Source organism: Dasypus novemcinctus, chromosome 26, assembly GCF_030445035.2.
Source record: "Dasypus novemcinctus isolate mDasNov1 chromosome 26, mDasNov1.1.hap2, whole genome shotgun sequence".
NCBI lineage: Eukaryota > Metazoa > Chordata > Mammalia > Cingulata > Dasypodidae > Dasypus > Dasypus novemcinctus.
In genome coordinates this window covers 12,238,437-12,260,062 of record NC_080698.1, presented here as the reverse complement: position 1 = coordinate 12,260,062, position 21,626 = coordinate 12,238,437, and the positions used below count along the sequence as shown (strand labels likewise).

The window sequence follows — 21,626 nt, the reverse complement described above, 5'->3', positions numbered from 1 at the left end:
GGGGGCTCACCCATTATTGGGCTTTCTTTGAAAAGACCAAGTTCTTATCTAGAAATCTCTCCAGATGACTATTTCAGATGAAGGAAACTGAAGGAATGGCTGAAGTTTAAGAAAAGAGAAACCATCTTTACAAATTCTTTTCCCTTCCTTGAACTATTGTATTTCATGTTACAGGAGAATCTAATATTTTCGTAAATTCAGTTATTTTCCAGAACGTTGCAGGTACAGTATTCTTAAATCCCAGTGTCTGGGTTCCTGGAATTTTCCCATCTTTCCTTTAATCCAACGATATTTTTTACGTGTATATTTTAAAATGTTAATGGTAAATAGTGCTGTATGCATATATGTAAACACATGGTTACCCACCTTAGACCTCCTTCTTTTAGGACGGGTCCTTGCTGCTGACGTCTGCTACTTGGAGCCAGCCTCTGTCTGCACTTTGGGGAATGAAATCAGTATTTGATATGAAGTATGTATCTACTCTTGTGACCTAGTTTCTGTTTTATTTACTTATTTATACCCCTTTGCATCTGGTCCTGAGAATAGAGAAATGCTGTCAGTTACTGCTAACTTCTTCCTTCCTCCCCCATAGCTCAAGTTTGACGTGGTTTTATCTTCCTTGATTCCTAGATGGTCTAACCAGGTGTATTAGTCAGCCCAAGGGGTACTGATGCAAAATACTAGAAATTGGTTGGTTTTTATAAAGGGTATTTATTTGGGGTAGGAGCTTACAGATACCAGGCCATAAAGTGTAAGTTACTTCCTTCACCAAAGTCTGTTTGGAGCAAGATGGCTGCCGATAGCTGCGAGGGTTCAGGCTTCGTGGGTTCCTATGTTCCTGGGGCTTGCTTTTCTCTGGGTTCAAGTTTCCTTTCTTCCTGGGGCTGGCTTCTCTTTCCTCTACATGCTGACTTCCCAGGGCTCTAGCTTAAGTCTTCAGCATCAGACTCCAGCATCAAAACTCCAACATCAGAAAACCCTCAACTCTCTTCTTTGCCATGCCTTTTATCTTTGAGTCCCCACCCTTAGGGGACCCTAATCATAACTCAATCATGACCAGGTACAGATGAGATTACAAACATAATCTAATATCTATTTTCTGGAATTCATAACCATATCAAACTGCTACACCAGGTATATACATTCCCTTTATGCAGCAGACCCTCCAGTAATCCAAAACAGATCTGTGTATTTTCTCATGTTAATGCACAACAGCTGCATTCTTTACTGGGGCATATTTCAAAGACAGTTGTACTCTATTAGCCATTTCACTAACCAAGTGATTCCTTTTTTAATTCTGTGGGGTCTTTTGGACAAATAATAGAGGGAATTTTCTTTTTAATTTTAAGTGTACATTTTTACCTCCTCTTTGAGAGCTGATATTTGGGTACATATGGTTAAGACAAGAGGCTGAGGATTACCTTTATTTTCAGTTATTTGAAGGATTATGTCCTGAAGGTCTGTCACTTCAGTTCTTATGTTGTTTGTCTGTAGGCATTCCTTCACGGAAGATCACTATGTTGAGTTCAGTAAGCACTCTCAGGATCGGGTCATAGGCACAAAGGGGGACATTGCCCACGTAAGTACTTAAGAATCCACTGCTTTCAAGCTGATTATACCCATTTTTTCATAATAAAATCTTCTGGACTGTGAATGTGAGGGCTTAAATCATATGGGAACTAAAAATTACTTAATGATACTCATTCCATTTAGAGTCTATAAGTGTAATAATGTAGTTTTAAGCTATTTGGGAAAAATGCAAAAGGGTTAGACATGAACTTACTCAGGCAATTTGAAAAAGATGTCATTAGCACAACATATTTTTGAGCACCTAAGTTTTAGATGAAATGAAGTCCGTGTTTTTATGGAGCCTCATGGGGGAGACAAAGACTAAACAAAGAAGCAGACATATGGTATGCCAGGTGGTAAATACTGTGGAGAAAAGGAATAAGAGGTAGGAAATGCGTGATGGTAGTGTGGGGGACTTCTGTTTTATATAAACCTTGTGACTTTGGTAACATTTAAGCAGAGCTGTGGAGGAAGGTGGATATCATGGGGCAAGAGTGTTCCAGTGCAGAGGGAGAAGCAGGGGGAGGGACAGAGAGAAGATCGTAAGTGCTGAGGTCAGTGAGGGGACCAGGGGCCACATTGTGAGGCATCTGCTTGCAGGCTTTGGTCAGGACCTTTGACTTTTCCTTTTGAGATGAAACCGATGGAGGGCAAGCAGGGGATACATGTCTGTTGTAAAGTTCCTAGGATGATTCTGGCTTCTGTGAAAGCAGCAAGAGCAGGTTATGCAGTTAGGAAGGTGCCAGCCCACATGTGAGAGGTAATGGTGCTCGGTCTGGGGATGGGAACATGATGAAAGGTAATGGGGCTGAGCCTTGAGGTTTTGGACACATTGAGTTTGAGATTTTATTAGACAGTTAGGTAAGGAACGAGTAGTCATCTGTACACATTGGGAATTTGGAGAGAGATGTAGATCGGGGATGTGAGATAGAAATTTGATGGTTGTCCATGTCATTAGTACTGTGAGCCTGCATGAGATCATCCCAGGGCGTTAGAGATGTGGGGATATTGGGGATGGAGCCCTGGCACAAGTTCATATTTAGAAGTTACAAATTGAGGAGGAACTTGGAAAGGAGATCAAGGTGGGTGGCCAGTAAGGGAGGAGAAAAAGGTGCCCTCGAAGCCAAATGAAGGCCATCTTTTGAGGGAGGGTTGATCATCTGGGTCAGAAACTGCTAAGAAGTTGTATAAGATGAATGCTGGAAGTGCCCTTTGGTTTAAAAGTGTAGAGGTCATTGTTAACTTTGTCAAGAGCTGGTTCTGTGGCCTGGTGGGGTGAAAATCTGGTGAGAATGGGTTTCAAAGAGTACAGGAGGAGAGAAGTAAAGACCATGAATATAGACAACTGTTTTGAGGTGTTTTGCTGAAAACAAAAGTGGAGTAGTAGCATAGAGGGGGATGGGGGAGAAGTGGAGTGGTGAAGGGAGAGATGTTTCCCTTGACTTTTAGGTTGACGATGTGAAAGCATACAGAAAACTTGAAAAAATAGTACATATGCCCACAGTCTAGATTCATTATTTGTTAGTATTTTGCCCTATTTTCTTTCTGTGTAAATGTATTGTTTTTCTATATCATTAAAAGTAAGTTGCAGACATTGTGACATTTTATTCCTAAGTCCTCGAGCATGTGTCTTCTAACAAAAGTAAGGGCACTTTCTAATATAATCACACTGGCATATCAAATTTAGGAAAACAAAATAATTCTGTAATGTCCTTTACTATCTTCTACTTCATTCTCAGTTTTCCCAGTTGTTCTCGATGTGTTTGGTTTCAATTTTTTTTTCTTTTTTGAACCAGGATCTAGCCAAGATTTACACATTGCATTTGGTTGTAATGTCTCATTAATTTTTCACAACGAAAAGCCGTTTCTTCAATTTTCATGACATTAACTTTTGAAGAGACCAAGCTAGTGGTCTTAACCCATGTTTCAGATTTGATTGTTTTCTTGTGGTATTTCCTTACTTGTTCTTACATCAAAGGACGTTTTTTTTTTTTTTTTAAGATTGGAAATACTACAGCATGTCTCTAAGCTGACTGGAAAGACCTGATCTCTGCATAAGTTGCACATTGTGGACTTTGGAAACTTGCAGTGATGCAGAACCAAAATATATATACTGGGAAATGAGAATATTTTATTGATGCCTGTCTGTCTCCCCAAAATAACCCTTATGTAATACTCTTTGGGCCATCTTTGATTGTTCCATATGGAGAATTTCTCAGTTTTAGTCTTAAGAAACTTTTTTATTTTTGTAAAGGGGAGGGATAGAGAGATGGTTTTCTTACCCTTACCACAGTCTTACTTTTTACTTTGTTATTTTAAGGGAAAGGGATTTTTCAAACCTTGAATGGGAACCAAAGCACTTCAACCTTGCTTAGATAGGTGTGGTCTTCTTTCTAGTTATTTTAGAATATAGGACTTAGGTAAATTTGAGGGGATTTTACACAGCTTCTCTTTGAATTTCTTAATGGATGTGTTGGTCTGATTTTTCTTTCCTCCACCCTTCTTCTCTAAAGATTTATGATATTCAGACTGGCAACAAGCTGTTGACTCTGTTTAACCCAGATCTCGCCAACAACTACAAGAGGAACTGTGCCACCTTTAATCCTACAGATGATCTCGTCTTAAATGATGGCGTCCTCTGGGATGTCCGCTCTGCACAGGCCATCCATAAGTTTGACAAGTTCAACATGAACATCAGCGGTGTTTTCCATCCGAATGGGCTGGAGGTCATTATTAACACTGAGATTGTATCCTTTACACTCATGTCTTACTTTCCATTGGTTATCTGGGTTGTGATACAGAAATAATTTTTTTTCTTTTTCCACCAAAACTTGGTTAAAATGTCCACATAGGACCTTCTCTGGTGGTTTGAAGTGTTTGTCAATCTCTGGTGGCCTTTTTTTTTTTTAAAGATTTATTTTTCTTTTTCTTTATTTTCTCTCCTCCCCCCCCCAGTTGTCTGTTTTCTGTGTTAATTTACTGCGTGTTCTTGTTTTTGTCTGCTTCTTTTGTCAGCGGCATGGGAATCTGTGTCTCTTTTTGTTATGTCATCTTGCTGTGTCAGCTCTCTCTGTGTGCGGCGCCATTCTTGGGCAGGCTGCACTTTCTTTTCCGCTGGGCAGCTCTCCTTACGGGGCGCACTCCTTGCACGTGGGGCTCCCCTACGCGGGGTACACCCGTGTGGCACGGCACTCCTTGCGTGCATCAGCACTGTGCATGGGCCAGCTCCACACGGGTCAAGGAGGTCCGGGGTTTGAACCATGGACCTCCCATGTGGTAGACGGATGCCCTATCCACTGGGCCAAGTTTGCTTTCCTCCAGTGGCCTCTTGAAGACTGGTAATTACTGGTAATATTAACTGGCACATTTTCTGGGAAGATTGGCCAGATTCTTGTCCCTACTTTCCCAAGTGTTGAGTTGACTTTTATTAACTTCAGAAGGATTTCTGAAGGACTTTTTTTTAAATAGAAATCAATTGCTAGAAATAATAGTGAAATGAAGGCTCCCACTGAGAGGAAGAGAGCTTATCTAGCTTCCATGTCTATGAGGATACAGTAGGATATTCTCAGGGACATTATTCAATATTATGTATTCTACAAGTTTCTGTTTTACCTTGAGCCCATCACCTTTTCCATATCTTTTAAATTGAGGGTCTGTACTCATCAGCATCAATACTTAGCAGGAGAAAGTGATTTTTCCGACTTTCCCCCATGAGGTTAGATGAGAAGTTTTATATAAAATAGCATTCCTTGACCACTCCCCTCCTAGTGGGACCTTCGCACTTTCCATCTTTTACATACAGTTCCTGCTCTGGATCAGTGTCGGGTTGTGTTCAACCACACAGGGACAGTGATGTATGGAGGTAATAAACCTTGAACTTTTCTTCTTTCTCTTCTCCCTCACTTAATTTGATGCTTCCTTTTTGGAAATACCTCTCACTTGTGATTTGGAAAGTATCTGAAAGTTACAGCATAAAAGATAAAATGATAGTACAAGTGATGACAGAAGAAGGTAATATTGATTTAGGGTGAAAGGTTTGAAATAAGAAGTTAATCTTGTATAGAAAGAAATTCCATGTAGTAATTTTTCAAGTATGTTGTTTTGAACTTAAAGAAAAAAGGAAAACCTTTGCATGTGTTGTCCTGTAAACCTCCGGCTGTGATGCTGGTTGGGAGCTAGATGAGAGGTTGCAGGTACTGTTGCAGGTACCATAGGTACTCCAGTCTATGGGATATGCAAGGAGGATGCTTTGAGAGACATTAAATGGATACAGAGCAATCTCTTTTGGCCATTAAATGTTTTCTGCCTTTTTGAGTAGGGGATGGTTCTGGTTCTGATTGTATTTTGCTTCTTTCTTCTTCCCCCCCCCAACTAGCTATGTTGCAGGCAGATGATGAAGATGACTTAATGGAAGAGAGGATGAAAAGCCCTTTTGGATCATCATTCCGAACATTTAATGCAACTGACTACAAACCTATAGGTGAGCATGAAGTGGCAGGCATTGGTCATTTTGTGTTTTGGTGTTCCTTATCTAAGGTCCTCCATTTTCTGGGAGGACTTACTTTTTCAGTGAAAATCAGAGGAGTTGTGGAAATAGTTAAAAAAAAAAAATTCCCCTCACATTTTTTAGAGGAAAAGATGGTTTTAAGGTCATAGCATTAGTCCAGTCCTGAGTCTTGTCACATTCTATTCTCTAGCGACCATTGATGTGAAACGGAACATCTTTGACCTGTGCACAGATACCAAAGACTGCTACCTTGCTGTCATTGAGGTAAAGGGAGCTTGCAGAGACCCTGCTCTTTTGTTCTGATGTTTAGGATCCTTTTCAAGTTGTGCTGTAGGCATTTTATCTGGTATAAGAGGGGTTCTTAAGTTAGTAAGTGCCTGATAGTAGGTGACCATGACAGTAACCTTCCTTTTGATGGGTTTGGGAATTACACAGTACAAGACAAAGAGTAAGAAAATCCCAATATAAGACAGCTTAGAGAGGCCTGTCTCCTCTTGTCCTGGACTCACGCTGTCCTCCCTTTCTCAGAGGATGGCATCTCTCCTGTGCCTCTCTCCCCCCTGCCCACGCTTCTCCTGTTTTTCCTCCCCTCTTTGTGACCTAGGTGTAACATTTTCAGAGTTAGCTCAAGAATTTTGGGTATTGGAAGCTTTGAAAGTGACAGGATAAAGGTTTTGGGTGTCCGTCAGAGCTGAGGTGGGTGTGGGTCCTCTGCACACTGACGGCCCCTTGGGGCCTTGGTGCTGTTTCAGAACCAGGGCAGCATGGATGCGTTGAACATGGACACCGTGTGCAGGCTGTACGAAGTGGGCAGGCAGCGCCTGGCAGAAGATGAAGACGAAGAGGAGGACCAGGTTAGTGGCTCTGAGGTGTCTTTCTGCTGAGGTTACGAAGCTCTTCCGCTCTTTGCTATAGGGGGTTTGTAAGGTCAGCCTTTGCTCCCTGCTGCCATATTCTGAAGACCTGTCCCAGGCCCTTGATCCCTGAAATTCAGACAGAAGAAAGCTGATTATTATTACAAAACCTTGACTGCTGCCTGATGATCTTGTGAGTTCCTTTTGTAGATTAATTTGTAGGTGAGCAGTCTCTGATTTTTTTCGGAGATTTCCCTGAATCTGTCCTTGGTGTACCAGTGCCCTATTCTGATTTCTGGATAAGCTCCCATACTCCCAATGTCAGAATGAAGCAGAAAAGTCACTCTGCTAAGGATGGATTGTGGAAGTGGCTTATTAACCTTTATAAAAGTCTGGTTTGCATTTTCTCAGTTTTATAGCATAATCTACTTTTAGAGTAATGGACTAGGGCTTTTAAGTAGAGAAAATTTTGATGCTTTTGAGAAATTAAACATTTCTCAAATGTTGTATCTAAAGGTTGTATCAGGTTCCAGAGTCTTAGTGCTTTCTTTTTCATAGGGGACTTTAGTTTGTGCTCATCTTACGCTAGGTGCTTGCCTGTATGGTGTGTCAGTATTGGTTCTGAATAGTTTCTCCAACTTCTGAACTTTCGCAGCTCTGCCCTGTTTACTGGGCTCACGCTAATTCTGTGCATGTAGTACATTCTTCAGGCCAGGTTCTTTTGTTAAATGTCCTGAGAAATACTCAGTGCCAAGGGAGTTATATAAAATTGAAAATGAATGAGTAGGTTTTGACTTTTGTTTTGTTGTAGATTTTAAAGTAGGTAGGTAAAAGGCCCTTTTTCAAGATCTTGGATTCATGTGTGTTTTTTTTACCACCACTGTGACCTCACTTAGTTTTGGTGCTCTGTCTTCTCATTAAAGTGCTCTGGGGAAGGGTTGGGAACGTTGTAGGGTGGGAGGAAGCATGCTGCTGTGTCTTTTGCCACTGCTCTTTTCCATTTTTATTATAAAGGACAGTTAGGCTCCAAAGTTTGAATTCACTTCACCCAGTGCTGCCAAGGATTGATGTAGAAAGGATTTCCTTAAATGCTTTCTAGCTGCATGGCCTGTAAGGGCTTCAGCAGTTTCACTGGTTTTATGGGTGAGAGGAGCTAGCGTTGTTTAAATCTCATGTGCGTTGTGAGATAGGGGTTTTCAGATGCCTTTCTGATGGATACTTGATATCTTTGTTTCATTTGTGACATAGAGCTGGCAAGTGGTATTAGATCCTCCAAATTCTGTGTGGTTGCTTTGTGTGTGTTTCTTAACAGTGTCTGTTCTTTTATTCTTTTTTGTTTGCTAGCTTGGATATCCTCTCCCTTAGACATCCTCTCCCCCACCTCCTGCACTTGATGCATACTCTTTCCCTCTTTGGATGTCATGACACAAGATGTAGTTTATCGCCATAGAAGGTGTGGTTGTCAAAGCATTTATCTGTACTTTACAATGGTACAAGTGGCTGCAGACCATCCCATCCTCCATGGTTTTATTATTCACTTCTAGACTTCAGGTCTCTCTCAGGCAAATGAGTTTAAGTTATTCATCAGGGCAACGATCCCTACGTGCCTACATCCTTGTAGGTTTATGAGGCAGTAGGCAACAGTCATCTTTGGGTAACCATCACCTGAGTCCAGATATCCAAAGACAGACCTTCTGTCTTTGAGGGGGAGGTCAAGAAAAGAAAAGTGAGGATTGCCCTGGCCACCTCCAGAACTAGAAGGCTGTGCCCAAGTTTGGACTCATCTTCCTACAGACATGGAGTGGTGAGAGGCAAAGGCACTGGAGATGGGTGGCTGTGGAAGCAAGGGATCACCGTAAGGGGACCACTTAACTGTTCCTCCCCTCACCCCACGACTCCAGGGAGCCTCGGCTCAGGGAAAGGACTGATTCATTCACCTTCTGTGGTTCTATGTAACTTCCCCTTTTTTTCTTTTTTTTAATCTTAATAATTTTTAATTATATACACAGACTTATTTTCCCATAGTATATATATTTCCTTGTATTGTTAGTGTATTTTTTTTTAAAAATTTATTTATTTAATTCCCCCCTCCCCCGGTTGTCTGTTCTCTGTGTCTGTTTGCTGCATCTTGTTTCTTTTGTCGTTGTCGTCAGCGGCACGGGAAGTGTGGGCGGCGCCATTCCTGGGCAGGCTGCACTTTCTTTCGTGCTGGGCGGCTCTCTTTCTGGGGTGCACTCCTTGCGCGTGGGGCTCCCCTACGCGGGGGACACCCCTATGTGGCACGGCACTCCTTGTGTGCATCAGCACTGCGCATGGGCCAGCTCCACACAGGTCAAGGAGGCCCGGGGTTTGAACCGCGGACCTCCCATGTGGTAGACGGATGCCCTAACCACTGGGCCAAGTCCGTTTCCCTTGTTAGTGTATTTTTAAAACAGGTTTTTATTTTTACTTTTTCTTTATTAGAGAGGTTGTGGGTTTATAGAACAATCATGTATTAATTTGCCTTTTGAGAAGTTAGAAAGAAAAAAGGGATTTAAAAGGGTGGTGGGATGATGGTTAGGACTTGAGACTTCTTGGTGTAGGGAGGAAAAACAAAGCTCTCTTGGCATGGACAGCCAAGACAGAGGGGCAGGCTCAGCAGGGCTGTAATGAGTGACTCTGGGACCCAGGCTGTAGACGAACCTAAAAGCTTCCTAGTTCTGACAGGGGTAAGTGTATGATGCAGAGGAGCTTGCATGCTCTCTTCACTGCAGTGTTGATACCACAATTCTGGATCATCTCTTGTGTTTCATGCTTGAAGGACATCCACTAGAGAACTGCTTATACCCTCAAGCCCTTGGCATTTTGATTGATTTAGAGATGTTTCAGGTGGTAATACCATGTTTGTTTAAGTCTCCTTTGTAACTTTCTGTTGATTGCCATGTCCTCCTTGAATCTTGCAGTAGTGTTTTGCTATATTTATTATCTCCATCAGATTTCTCCACACTGCCATTTCCTTTGCCAGTAAAACTCATTTTAGTTTGTATGCGTCACTTGATTTTCAAACTAGCTCCTTTTCATTTTCATGTGAGTTATTTGCTATTCAAAGTTTCTCTGTGTCTTAGATATCTGCTTGCAGGTCTTCTCAGATGTTCATGACCTACATGGCTCAGGGATGCAGGCACCCATGACCAGGACCTTTGAATTTGCCCTTTTGCCTTAGCAAAATAAACTCAGAAGCTTGAATGGTCACCTGATAAAATGGTCCAACATAAAGTGCCTATATAAGTGATTGTGGTTTATTTATTTAAGCAGAATTATTAAGATATAATTTATAGACCATAGAAATGATTGTCTTTTGCCCTCATATTTAAATAAATCTGGAGATCAACAGGAACGAGTTAACTATACCACTACACTGATGAATGAAAAACATCCACAGTGTATTTAACAGCCATAAAATTGTGTGTTCTTGAGGCTGCCTGCCTTCAGGCATTTGATGAAAAGAGAGAAGCCGGTTACCTATCACAGCTCATATCATCTGTTGGGATTATCAATTTAGTCAACTTTGATGTTGGCGTTCAGGAAAATTAAAAAACCAGAGATTAGTAATTGATCATTGTTCCTAGTTTTTGAAAAGCCAATAAATTTAAACTAATTATAGTTAACCTTAAATTTATAAAAGCCTCAATAAGGGAATAATGCTTTCTTTTTTCCACTCCATTTTGGGAACTGGGACACACTATGTGCTGTGCTTCCTGTGTGTTCTCCACTGCCTAGAAGCGGATGGTAAGAGCCTTTACTGATTACACACCTACTGTGCACGCCTGGTCAGAGCTGAGTGTGATGATTCCTGAGAAGCTCTTTTTTCTTAAAAAATTTAAACTGTGTGTGAGTTAGATTCTGCCAGTGAGGAGTGAAAAATACAAATGCTTATGACCTGAATTGAACCTATAGCTTATAAGGATGGTTAACACCAGGAACAAGTACTAAATGGAGAAGCAGAAGTTTAAATTTTGCAAAAGATGACATGTTGAATTGTTGAGACAGTGGGCTCTGGTTTGAATTACCTGCCCACCCTTCTTTTTTTTTTTTAAAAAAAAAAAACTACCTTAGTTTTGAGATAATCTAATTTCTGATCATACTTTAAGTATTTTAAGACATTGCAGTTTTGGAGGAAATATAGGCTAAAAGCCATTTCTCTTGAAAAACAGCTATGTGAAGATTTCTGAATGGTCTAGAAACAAATGCTGTGGTATAATTTTTTAAAAACTGTCGTAAAATAAGTCTTAAATTATCTACTAGAAAGCATATGGGAATTTTTCTGTTTAAGTCCTAAAGGATGAGATAGTTTGATATAGAAGGGAAGGTCAAAGGAAATACCTGGATTTATCTTCTTGGTTCTTCGTTGGAAGTTGGTGGGCAGGAGTACAGAAAAGTAGAGCTTTAGAACTGGAAGGTACTTGAGAGGTCATCTTGAGCAGTGGTTCTTAATAGGGATGCCTTCTGCAATTCCTGGGGAATCTATCCCAAATCTACCTGCATGAGCTTCAGTATAGATTCTGATTTTATCTTCCTGAACCCAGAGTGGGATTTAAGCATGTGTGTTTTGAAAAAAGTTTTCTCAGATAATTTTCTTGGTCACGTCTGATTAAGAGCCACTGATTAATTAAACCATCTCATTTAACAAGAAATTGAGACTCAAAGAAGTTAGCATGTGATAGCTCAGTAAATGATCATTGCTTCTATAATTCTGTAATGTGGCATGCTGCATAGCCCCTGGGGCTTTTGATCTGGGAAGGGAGAAGACAGTTGAAGGCTGGAAAGACTGGAGGCTGGCAGAGGGAGAGGAAGAGGCATGTAGGTGTTGAGGGCAGTGGGAGTGAACAGGAGGGAGCACTCCCAGATTTGTGGGAAACAGCATTTGAATTGATGTAAAGCCATGGAAATGGAAGAAGGTATGCTTGTGATTTTGATCTGGTAACTGGGAGAAATACAGATAAGGTGCTAGATTTAACACACATGCACACTTCCAGCAATTCCATGAGGTTGAATAATTGTCCGGGGTTGAGTGTGGTGCTAGTAGAGTTGGGATTCAATTGAGGCATCCTTGCCCCAGAGCACACCTCCTTAACTGCTGCACGGAGTGGTGTGGGCAGAAGCCAGACTGTCAAGTGTTAGAGGAAGAGAGAATGAGTGAGTGAGTGACCAAGTGGCAACCTGGAGGCCAGAAGTAGTGTTTGGGTCATATCTGTTCAGAAGTCCACAATTAGGAGGAATATAAAGGCTGGGGAAAATGAAAAAATGGTTAGACTTGGGGGAGCTGAACCTCTTTGCCTAGAAGGTATGGAGTCAGTGGAGAGATGGGTGACAGTGGATGTGGGTGGGGTAAGGGTAAGAAAGTGCACCTGGGGGGATAATCTCCCTGGTTAACACAGGGTCCAAGGCAGGAATGGAAAGCTGGCTTCCTCCTTGGGCCAGAGGCAGAGGACACCAGAAGGCAGCTGAAGGAGCCCATGCCTGTTGTTGACCTGTTCTCTAGAAAGGAGAGGGTTTTGTGGCTTTAGATAACATATCAACTTATAAGTTGGAATGGAGGCAAGAAGTTATTCAGAATACTTGTATAAGGAAGTTTTTTTGTATTTTAATCTAAGAGTCCAACCCTAAAAGGGAAGTCTTAGAGACTTAAAACAAACCAACACCAACAAACTAATATTCCTAGATCCAAATCATGATCTAAATGTTGGCGGGGTTAATTCAGGATTCTAGCAAGATTTTCTTTTTAAATTCAAGAATAATTTTTAGTTTTTACCTTTTGGTGACTCCTTAATAGGAGCTTTACTCTTTAGATTTAGAAGGAGAGGGGTTCTTGCACTTAAGCACATTCTTGAATCAAGAGGAATGCTCCAAAATTTGCCTTCTAGAATCTCTTTTTTTTTTGTCCAGCCACAGGATTAGATTCTGTCACAGCATTTTTGGACAGGTCTTGTAAACCTCCGCTTCAAAATCCAGTTTTCATGTTTAAAATTCAGAAAGTGAATTTATGGCCATATCCACTTGTGCTGTGCACTGTGTCAAACTAGCATTGGTCCTTGAAACAGAGTCTATGATGAAGTCATGCACTCGACTGGGGCTTCAGCGAGAGCTCTCCTTTGTACTCATTTCCCCTCCTCTGCCATGATGGCCTAAGATGGCCTCATGACCTTCCAGTATGAATATACAGCTATTTCTTTTCCTACAAGATTAAGTAAAGGTTATGTTTGTAGGCTTTTGGAAGAATTTGGAACGCTATCTGTAGTTCTCAGCTTAGACCCTGGTTTAAGCTGTTTTCCAGGGTTGCTCTTGATTTAGCTTTTTTGTTTATTAGTTCTCTTGGATCAGCTCAGCTTTGATGATGTTTTTAGAAATGAAAGAGGACTGTCTTCCTGAATTTGCCAGCTAAGAGGTGCCTATGTGAAGAGTTTATTCTTTTTATGGACCCACTCAACAATGGAATCTTTCAGGGTTGTGATATCTTCATTTTAAATATAATAGTTATATTCCATAAAAGCTTAAAAGACACAGGGTCCTGGATACTCTCTTCTTTAATGCACTGGCCTTTAAACTGTGGTATGTTGCTAAGGGATTAGAGGTAATTTTAGTCAAGGACATGAAAATATGCCTGGGAAAAAGAGCAAAAATTGTATAATGGTAGGCAATGGATTATTTTCCCTGACTGAGTGCTTGTAGAGGCTCAGAACTTGTTTGTGCCTTAATTTATCACAGCTGCCTCTGAGCACTCTCAGCTCCTTTCAGGTGGGTGAATGTTTATTAGCCGCCCATCTGTGGGCCTCTGGAGGTGTGTGGAGGGCCAGGCTGTGTGGAACAGTGGTCTCAGGCCATTATGGGTGTCATTCTTACACACAAAATGTAGTATAGACCGTATATACACTTGTACAAGCATTACAATTACTGGATATTTGAAGGGGTTAGTTTTTCCCATGTAGTTGCCAGAAATTGTTGAAAAATTTTCAAGTCATCAGTAAAACCTGAGCATCAGAAAGTCTTTAATGGTGATTCCAGAATTACTGAAACTCCACAGAACAGAGCAACTGCTGAATGAGCCTAGTTTACCGTAGAGCTGGCAAATTCCAGTGACTGGGGAAGCATAATTGGCAGAGTAATGCCTTTGGGTGGGGCTTATTCTTGGCTTGTTCTGATTTGACTTTCATTAGGATAATGTATTAAATGATTTTATCTTCTCCTTATGGCAGGAATTAGAATCCTTTTACTATTGGTACGGCTGACAGTTGTTTGAGCAGAAAGATAAGTGACTGAATGTTGGTCACTTTTACTGCCATCCTTATCAAAGCATGAAGTGTCTTTGTGCCTTCTTCTACTTGCTGAGAAGCAATTTAGATTCTAGTACAAAGTTGAAATCTGTGGTAGATGCCAGAATATGATTTCACAAGCCCAGGGTGCCCAGAACAAAGTGTGTCAGTGGTTTTCCGGTAGTTTTCCTGCCTTTGAGACCTTTCCTTAAGAATGCAAGGCTGGATGGTAGCGCTAGCTTAACTTTATGTATTTTTTGGCTTAGAACAGGAAATATGGGTGTCTGTTCGTGTTCTCTAAGTCTTATTTTATTGCAGTGTTCGTATCATGAGATGCTTATGTAGACTGTTGGGGGTTTACCCACACTCCTGGTTATAAGACCAAGGCAAGAGCTTGAAGGGCTTAGGAGCTGGACTTTTTCTTGGCCTTTGTTAAAGCATTGCTTTTTAGATTCTAGGTAAAAAGTTTTTGCTCCAGTGATTTGACTGATTTCACTTGTTTTGATTGATGCAAGAAAGCACAAAAAGCCCCCTTGAATTCGTTGTTATTTAATTAGGACCCTAGATATCGATGCAGGGACCTGTGTGAAGTGAGTTGTTGGTTTCCTTGGACAAGGGCCGGGGGACTGGTAATGCCTTCGTGGAGTGACAGTGATCCTTGTCTGTGGGGTGCTTCACGGGGGTGCCTGTCGCAGTCATCTCACAAGCCTGGCTGGCCCCTGAAGTCTCCTGCTAACCCCAGGTTACCACCCTCTACTGACAGTTTCCTCCCTTATCCCTTTGGGAAAGCCTTACCACACAGCCCATGTGGGTTAGGCCTCTGTATTTGTCCTAACGGACCTCATGCTGTCTTACCAGGAAGAGGAAGAACAGGAGGAGGAAGATGATGATGAAGATGATGACGACACGGATGATCTAGATGAGCTTGATACTGACCAGTTGCTGGAGGCGGAGTTGGAGGAGGATGATAACAACGAGAACGCAGGGGAGGATGGGGACAATGACTTCTCTCCCTCTGATGAGGAGTTAGCAAACCTGCTGGAGGAGGGAGAGGATGGGGAGGATGAAGACTCTGATGCAGATGAGGAAGTGGAACTGATCCTGGGGGACAGTAAGTATAGGGTGGGCCATTGGGCTGAGCCTTGGCAGCCCCAGGAAAAGGTCCCTTCTTTTGTGCTAGCTTGGCCCAAAGAGCAAAGCCACACCAGGGCACTGTGCTCTGTGCCTCAGGACTCCCCTCTCTTTGCCCCTCAAGAAAAAGCAGAGCCACATCTGTGATCCTCTGCCCTCTCACCACACTGCAGCCAGGTGGCTCTCAGCTCCTATCTGTAGAGCAGGAGTGAGCACACTTTTCTTTAGAGGGCCAGACAATAAATAGTTTAAGCTTTGCGGGCCATAGGGTCTCTGTCACAGCACCTCACCTCCCCCACTGCAGCATGAGAGCAGCCACAGACAGTACCTGAGCAAATGCGTGTGGCTGTGTTCTAGTCAAGCTTGACCAAAACAGGGCAGGCTGGATTGGTGGGGGTGGGAGTGAGGGGCTGTCGTCTGTCAACCCCTGCTTCAGAGCGTTAACTTTACAAGGTCCAGGAAAGAGTTGGAATCAGTCAGAAGCAGCTCCTCCTGGGTGTTAAGACTCTTCCCTTCTAAAGTTAAAAAGCAATCAAGTCCCTGCTGTGGAGGAATTCTTTCCTGTTTGTTTTTGGCTAATTCCTCTTAAAGGCCAGCTGACAAATGTTTCTCTTTGACTTCTGTTTGTTCACTTCCTTTTTTTTTGCCTTTGTCGTTCTAAGTTATGAAGAACAAGTCTCCAACCTTTCTAGTAATTTCCCATTAGTACAGGTTTATCAAGTCAAGCTACCCTTGCTATGCTAATGAATCCTGAATAAACCAGCAAAAAGAGCTGCAGAGTCCGCTAGCTCTACAGCTGTACCCTGCATGTCTCAAGAGGACCTGCCTGGCAGCAGCACTGGGCCATGTGTCACGCTTGCTGTGGTCCTGGGTTTTTGTGGTGCTCCCTGCCTGACTGGGGAGGAATCCTTGTGTTAGCCATTTGTCATGTAGCTGACCCAGTCAGCACCTCATAACCATGGTGAGTCATACACAGTAGCCACATCGTATGTCACTATGTAAATTAATCAAATAAAAAATTTGTTTCTTCATTTTCATGTTCACATTCCCAGCACTCAGTAGCAATGTGTCAACCATATCAGAAGGCACAGATATAGAACATTTCTGTCATTTCAGAAAATTCTATCATGTTGGCCTTGGCCCAGCAAACACCAAGCTTCTTTGTCATAGATAACTTGGTTTTTATGATTGGTGTTGGGATGGGGGTGGGGGGTGGTATATATTTAAGAAATATATAAGAGATTCTGCTCTTCCATAGTGACCTGAATCCATTTTCTTTGAAATTTTAGGGTTTCTTTCGGCCCTCAAGATTTTTAAGGCTGGATAGCTAAGGGGAGATTGGCTTTCTTATACTGGTCCTCTTAAACCAGTTTTTTAAAAATTTGTTTTTAGGAGGCACTAGGTGAGAACTGAACTCAGGACCTCCCATGTGGAAGCAGTGCTTAACCGCCTGAGCCATATCCGATTCCTCCAGTTTTCAGGGTTTTTTTTTAAGGCGGTACCTGGAAGCTTGTACCTGGGAGGCAAGTGCTCAACCACTGACTTACAGCTGCTTCCCACCAGTTTTGCTTTTTGTTTTTTGAGGATGCTCTGTGGAGCAGTGGAGAGTGCCTTCCATTTGCCCATCTGCTGTGTATCAGCTTCCACTTTTCCATACTTGGAGGCCTAGGTGATCAGTGGAGTAGGCCTTGCCTTGTTCCAGCCCGTGGTCAGAGAGCTGGTTAACGGACTGCGGGGCAGAGGACACAGGACAGTATTGGTGGAAATAAAAAGGCAAGCTTTACTAAACCTGTTTGTTGTATGTGAAGTGAGTCCTGGGACATAAGATTACTATACCTCCCTTAAATTACAGGTAGTTATTTAATAAGGCAGGGTAGGGAGGAAGCAACTGGCAATCTAGCTTGTGGTAGTAGCCCCTAAGAGTATCACTTTACTTTATTCTTAATTTGAATATAAAGCTACCCTGTTCGGATGTGGCCTATAAAACTACTTCTCTTTAGCCTTCAGATATTTAGCTTAGAACATTCCTTCTTTCAAGCCCAAGAAGTAATCTAGAAAACTTAATTCTACCAGTGAGAGTGCTGTTACTTTAACCTAAGTGGGTGTATTTATGTGCAAATGCCATAATAGATGACAACTTGAGGATACGTCAGCTTGGACGATAGTATTTAAGTGGAAACTTACAGGCAGCATTTGCATGTGTCCTTGCTTTTTCTTTGCATTTTATAGGGGATGGCAGCAGACAGAGAACATACTCTGCACCCTTGGTTTGCTAATATTTTGCCTCACCAGTCCTCTAGAGCAGAAGCTCTTAACGTTTTTGGGGTTATGGAGCCCTTTTAGTATATGCCAAACACCATTGAGAATCTAGAAAACCACACCATTGTGTCTCTGCTTGACTTTGCATATGTCCCAGATCTCCCAGGGACCCAAGGAGTCTACGTGCAGAACCCCGGCCCTAGGAAGAGGGATACCTTGGCTCCGAGTTTTTCTCTGCTCGATCCAGTCAGATCTACCCCCCCCCCCCCCCCTTACAGAGCAGCAGGTTAAATACCACAGGCACTGATCATGTGAACCTAGACTGCCTTTGCCTCGACTGGCCTTTCGGAAGGGAGGTTCCAACCGGGGTCTGGGCTTGGGTCTCTCTAGCATTTGAAGGCTGAGACAAGGCTGAGGTATTAAGAAGAGCTACCACCTGATCAAGAGGGGAACAGGCGCAAAGCCTTGAAGGCTTTCTCAAGTGCCAGGCCTGACCATTATGTGCTTCAGGATTGTCTGTGATCCTCATTAAGCTGCATTTACAGTCCTTAGCCATGATCTAGAGCTGTTAAGGCTCCTTGTTCTTAAGAGCTGATGGCCAGGCATTGTCCGCCCATCCAGTGCATGAACATTGGGACTTTCGGACAGCATCTGGCGCTGTGCCCTGCTCTGGGGAGGAGGCCCTGTGTTGCCGGCACTTCCTCCTGGAGTTCTTGGTGTGAGGAAGCTGATGTTTAACTTGTTTCAGGCACTGTTTTTTTAATTTCTCTGTGCAGTTTTCTCAACTGTCACTAGTAGACTGTGCCTGTGCCCATTTTGTCCCAGCAACTGGTTTTCCAGACAGCCCTGTTGCTTACATCTTCAGGACTTTGGATCACTGCCATGCTTTTCTGGTTTTATCTTACCACTTGAGGTTTCTTCCTCAAGGAGTACATTATAGCGAACGAAGGAAGGTTTGGGCACTTGTATTGTTCTTCCTTAGCTTCCCCAAGAATTGATTCTTTCAGGTGCTGGAAAAGGTTCCTGAGGGATTCTTTGGAGCCCCAGAGCCTGTGTGTGCAAGGCTCCAGCTCAGGGTCTGTCATCCCATTCCCTGGGGACCTTGTTAAAAATCCAGTTTTAGTTTCCTGCATGCTGAGTAACTGACGTGGATACTGAACCCTTTCCCTATCTTTCACACAGCAAATATTTGTGGAGCCCGTAGTATGAGCTAGGTACCACATTTCTCTCCCAAGTTTGATGAGCCAGAAACATGGCATGTCTCCCTCATTTTGAGGGCTCTTTTTGGCTCCCTAGATTCACCCCTTAAGGCATCCTTCCAGAGGCTGTTAATGTCCAGTCACTGCCCAAGAAGGCAGATGGTTAAGTAGAGGACTCCTTGTGTATCAGTGCCTCCTGCCAGAACTTCACAGCTGCTTCCTGCTGGCCTCTACCTTTCTGGAAAATTTTCCATGTACAGATTGTATTCAGAAATTTCACAGGCATGACTCTCAGGCTGGCCACTCTCTCTGAGGTCTTCCAGGACTTGGAGTAGGGAGTGCCTAAGGAGTTTGAGAAAAGCCGTATCTTTCACCTTTGCTTCAGTTTGCCTTCTCAGTACTCCCATGGGGCCAGACAGGCCTGTGCCAGTACCCTGAAGGAGTCAAGAGGCCCAGGGCGACGGGAGCTCATTTTCTCTCCTCTCAGCCCTGTCCCTTTAAGCCATTCAAAGTGCCACATGTGAACGTTTCCAGAGCAGGCTCTTTTGATCCCTTTGGGGTCTCCCAGGCAAAGATCCTCCAGGAAGCAGAGGCCTCTGTGTCCAGACCCTTTGAAAGGTAAGAGACCAGAACAAGAGGTCCCACGGGCATTCACCATTGCAGGCAACAGCTGTATTCTCCAGAGCCAGCTCCAAGGAGCTAATTGTGTTTTCTTCTTTCTGGAACTGGTAATGAACTTGTGCAGGTGCTTGCTTCCTAAAAGCGTCCTATAAAGCCTAGTGCATAACCTAGTCTCTCCCTTTTCTTACCTTTCAGCTGACAGCTCCGACAACTCTGATTTGGAAGATGATATCATATTATCTCTGAATGAATGAGGAGTCATCACAACGTGGAAGAGATTCTTGGCAGGCGGGAAACTGAGTCAAGTGAATTTAGAACTCCTCCCTTTCCCTTCCCCCCAGGGCTGTCTTTGAAGGAACTGCATGCCCTGAATTCAGAGGATTATGGCTTAGAGAGTCTCATTTGAATCTGAGGGTCCTTCCAAAAACCTAACAACTGCAAAAAGACAGGGGCTAGGCCCTGTTCTGCTTCTCCCCCTTCTAGGATGGACATAGCTTTCCTCTAGGGGGGAAAAAAAACAAAAACATGTCTCTGGGGCTATTTCACAATATATTTTCTTTGTATAATGTTCTTTACTTAAAGAACAAGAAATAGTTTTTTATAAAACTTTTAAAAGAAAAAAAAAATAGACACCAGGCATTTATAACTGAGGGTATGAACTTATATCCACCAGGTCTCTTGTCCCTGCTCTTCATTTTCTATGCAAGAAAATGATGTCTAAAGAACAATATAGAGGCGTTTTTACATACGTATTTAAATGAAAAGGAAAATCGTGGTTTCTTAAATTGATAAGGATTGAGAATATTTTATTATAAATATAATATATGATTTTTTAGCCTGTTTTGTTGCCTCACATGCTGTCAGGTGGTTTTCCTTCATGCCGCGGGCAGGGAGGAAGGCGCTGCTGTTGCTGAGTGAGATGCATAAACTCACCCGCCGTCACGGTGTGGGGGCAGCAAGGTCATTGTGGATATTGGTTTTGTGGAGTTGAGGGAACTTAGGATGTAAGTTCACTCCCTCTCTATTTTTCTTTGTGATTCAGTTTTTCAAAGATCTTTCTTTTCTTCCCTTCTCCCCAAAGTGGAAATTACAAATCAAAGGCCTTTTTCTTTAATGTAAAGTGTATTTATTTAAAAAAAAAATACAAAATAAACTACAAGTCTGTCTTTGTTTATGGCCTTTCCCTGTTCTCTTTTATGATATGTGGTGGTGATGGGCAGGTCCCTTTCCATGCAGCTTCTAGCAGGCAGTAGAGAAGACCCCTGCCCAGTGGGGCAGACCAGGGTGGAAGAGGACATTCTGCCCAAATAAAGCACCCCTGGAGAAAAGCAGCTCTGCCAGTCCTGCCTCTGCGGAGTCGTGTGCAGAGGGAGGTGCTCAGGGAACTGACTGCTGCGGACACCCCTCTCACGCCTTGTGTTCAGTCAAGAAAGCAGCTCCTGAGTGTAGATTTGACAGAGCAGTAAAGGGTAGGGGTCTGGGAAAGTAAAGAGCTGGCAAGATAAGAAGTGAAAGGCATTTCGGCCAGCCCTTCAGTTAGGGTGACTGTCACGACTGTTTCCTAAACAGTACTACAACAGTGGACTTGAGCAGGTATCCCATCCAGGTGGTTTAGGGGCAGCTAGGGCTTAGGCTGGATTTGCAGAAGGATAGCTCGGAGGCTCTAAAACTGGCCTGGGCTTACCCTGCACTACCACCAGGGTAAGCAGCAGGTGCTCTGGCCTTTCCCCGCGTCACCCCCTTTCCTCCCACAGTGAGCATCAGACCCTAGTCACTTTCTTCCTTGGATTTTGCCCAAGTAACAGCTTCTCTGCTTCTACAACATAGCTAAAGAGATTTTTCTCCCTTTTCTAAGAAGGGGCAGGTTTGGTGACTGTGAAGTAAACAAGTAAGACAAGACAGCTAAAACTCCAGGGGCTGGTAAAGCTCTGCTGTGCTCAGGAGCAGCATCAAGCCCCAGCTCTGACACACCCAAGTGGGCCTATGCTACACCCCATCTCCTGGTCCTCTAGAGAGCAGAGGTTTCAGCTTTTTGCTTCATGCCTCGGCTTAAATGGGTAGCTAACCAGTGGAATAGTCTGAATGATAGTACCAAAATGCATTAGAAGAAATCAGGTTAAAAATCAAGAAGTACTAAAAGCACTAGTCTAACTCGGCTAAACACTGCCTTCCTGAACTCTGCCAGGAGCTCTTGGGA

General features: G+C 42.9%; 1 protein-coding gene across 3 annotated transcripts in view; it reads left to right on the top strand.

Annotated features, from left to right (window-relative positions):
* DCAF1 (DDB1 and CUL4 associated factor 1) overlaps positions 1 to 20,603 on the top strand; it is a 92,664-nt gene extending 72,061 nt beyond the window's left edge. For all 3 annotated transcript variants that reach the window (XM_058288141.2, XM_004451771.4, XM_071212082.1), the window contains exons 16-24: positions 387 to 469; positions 1,495 to 1,579; positions 4,083 to 4,316; positions 5,338 to 5,431; positions 5,945 to 6,049; positions 6,267 to 6,340; positions 6,829 to 6,930; positions 15,078 to 15,330; positions 19,625 to 20,603. In XM_058288141.2, coding sequence (XP_058144124.2) covers positions 387 to 469; positions 1,495 to 1,579; positions 4,083 to 4,316; positions 5,338 to 5,431; positions 5,945 to 6,049; positions 6,267 to 6,340; positions 6,829 to 6,930; positions 15,078 to 15,330; positions 19,625 to 19,683 — 1,089 coding nt within the window. In that variant the 3' untranslated portion in view covers positions 19,684 to 20,603. The remainder of the gene's footprint in view (positions 1 to 386; positions 470 to 1,494; positions 1,580 to 4,082; positions 4,317 to 5,337; positions 5,432 to 5,944; positions 6,050 to 6,266; positions 6,341 to 6,828; positions 6,931 to 15,077; positions 15,331 to 19,624) is intronic.
* Positions 20,604 to 21,626: the final 1,023 nt, after the last annotated feature.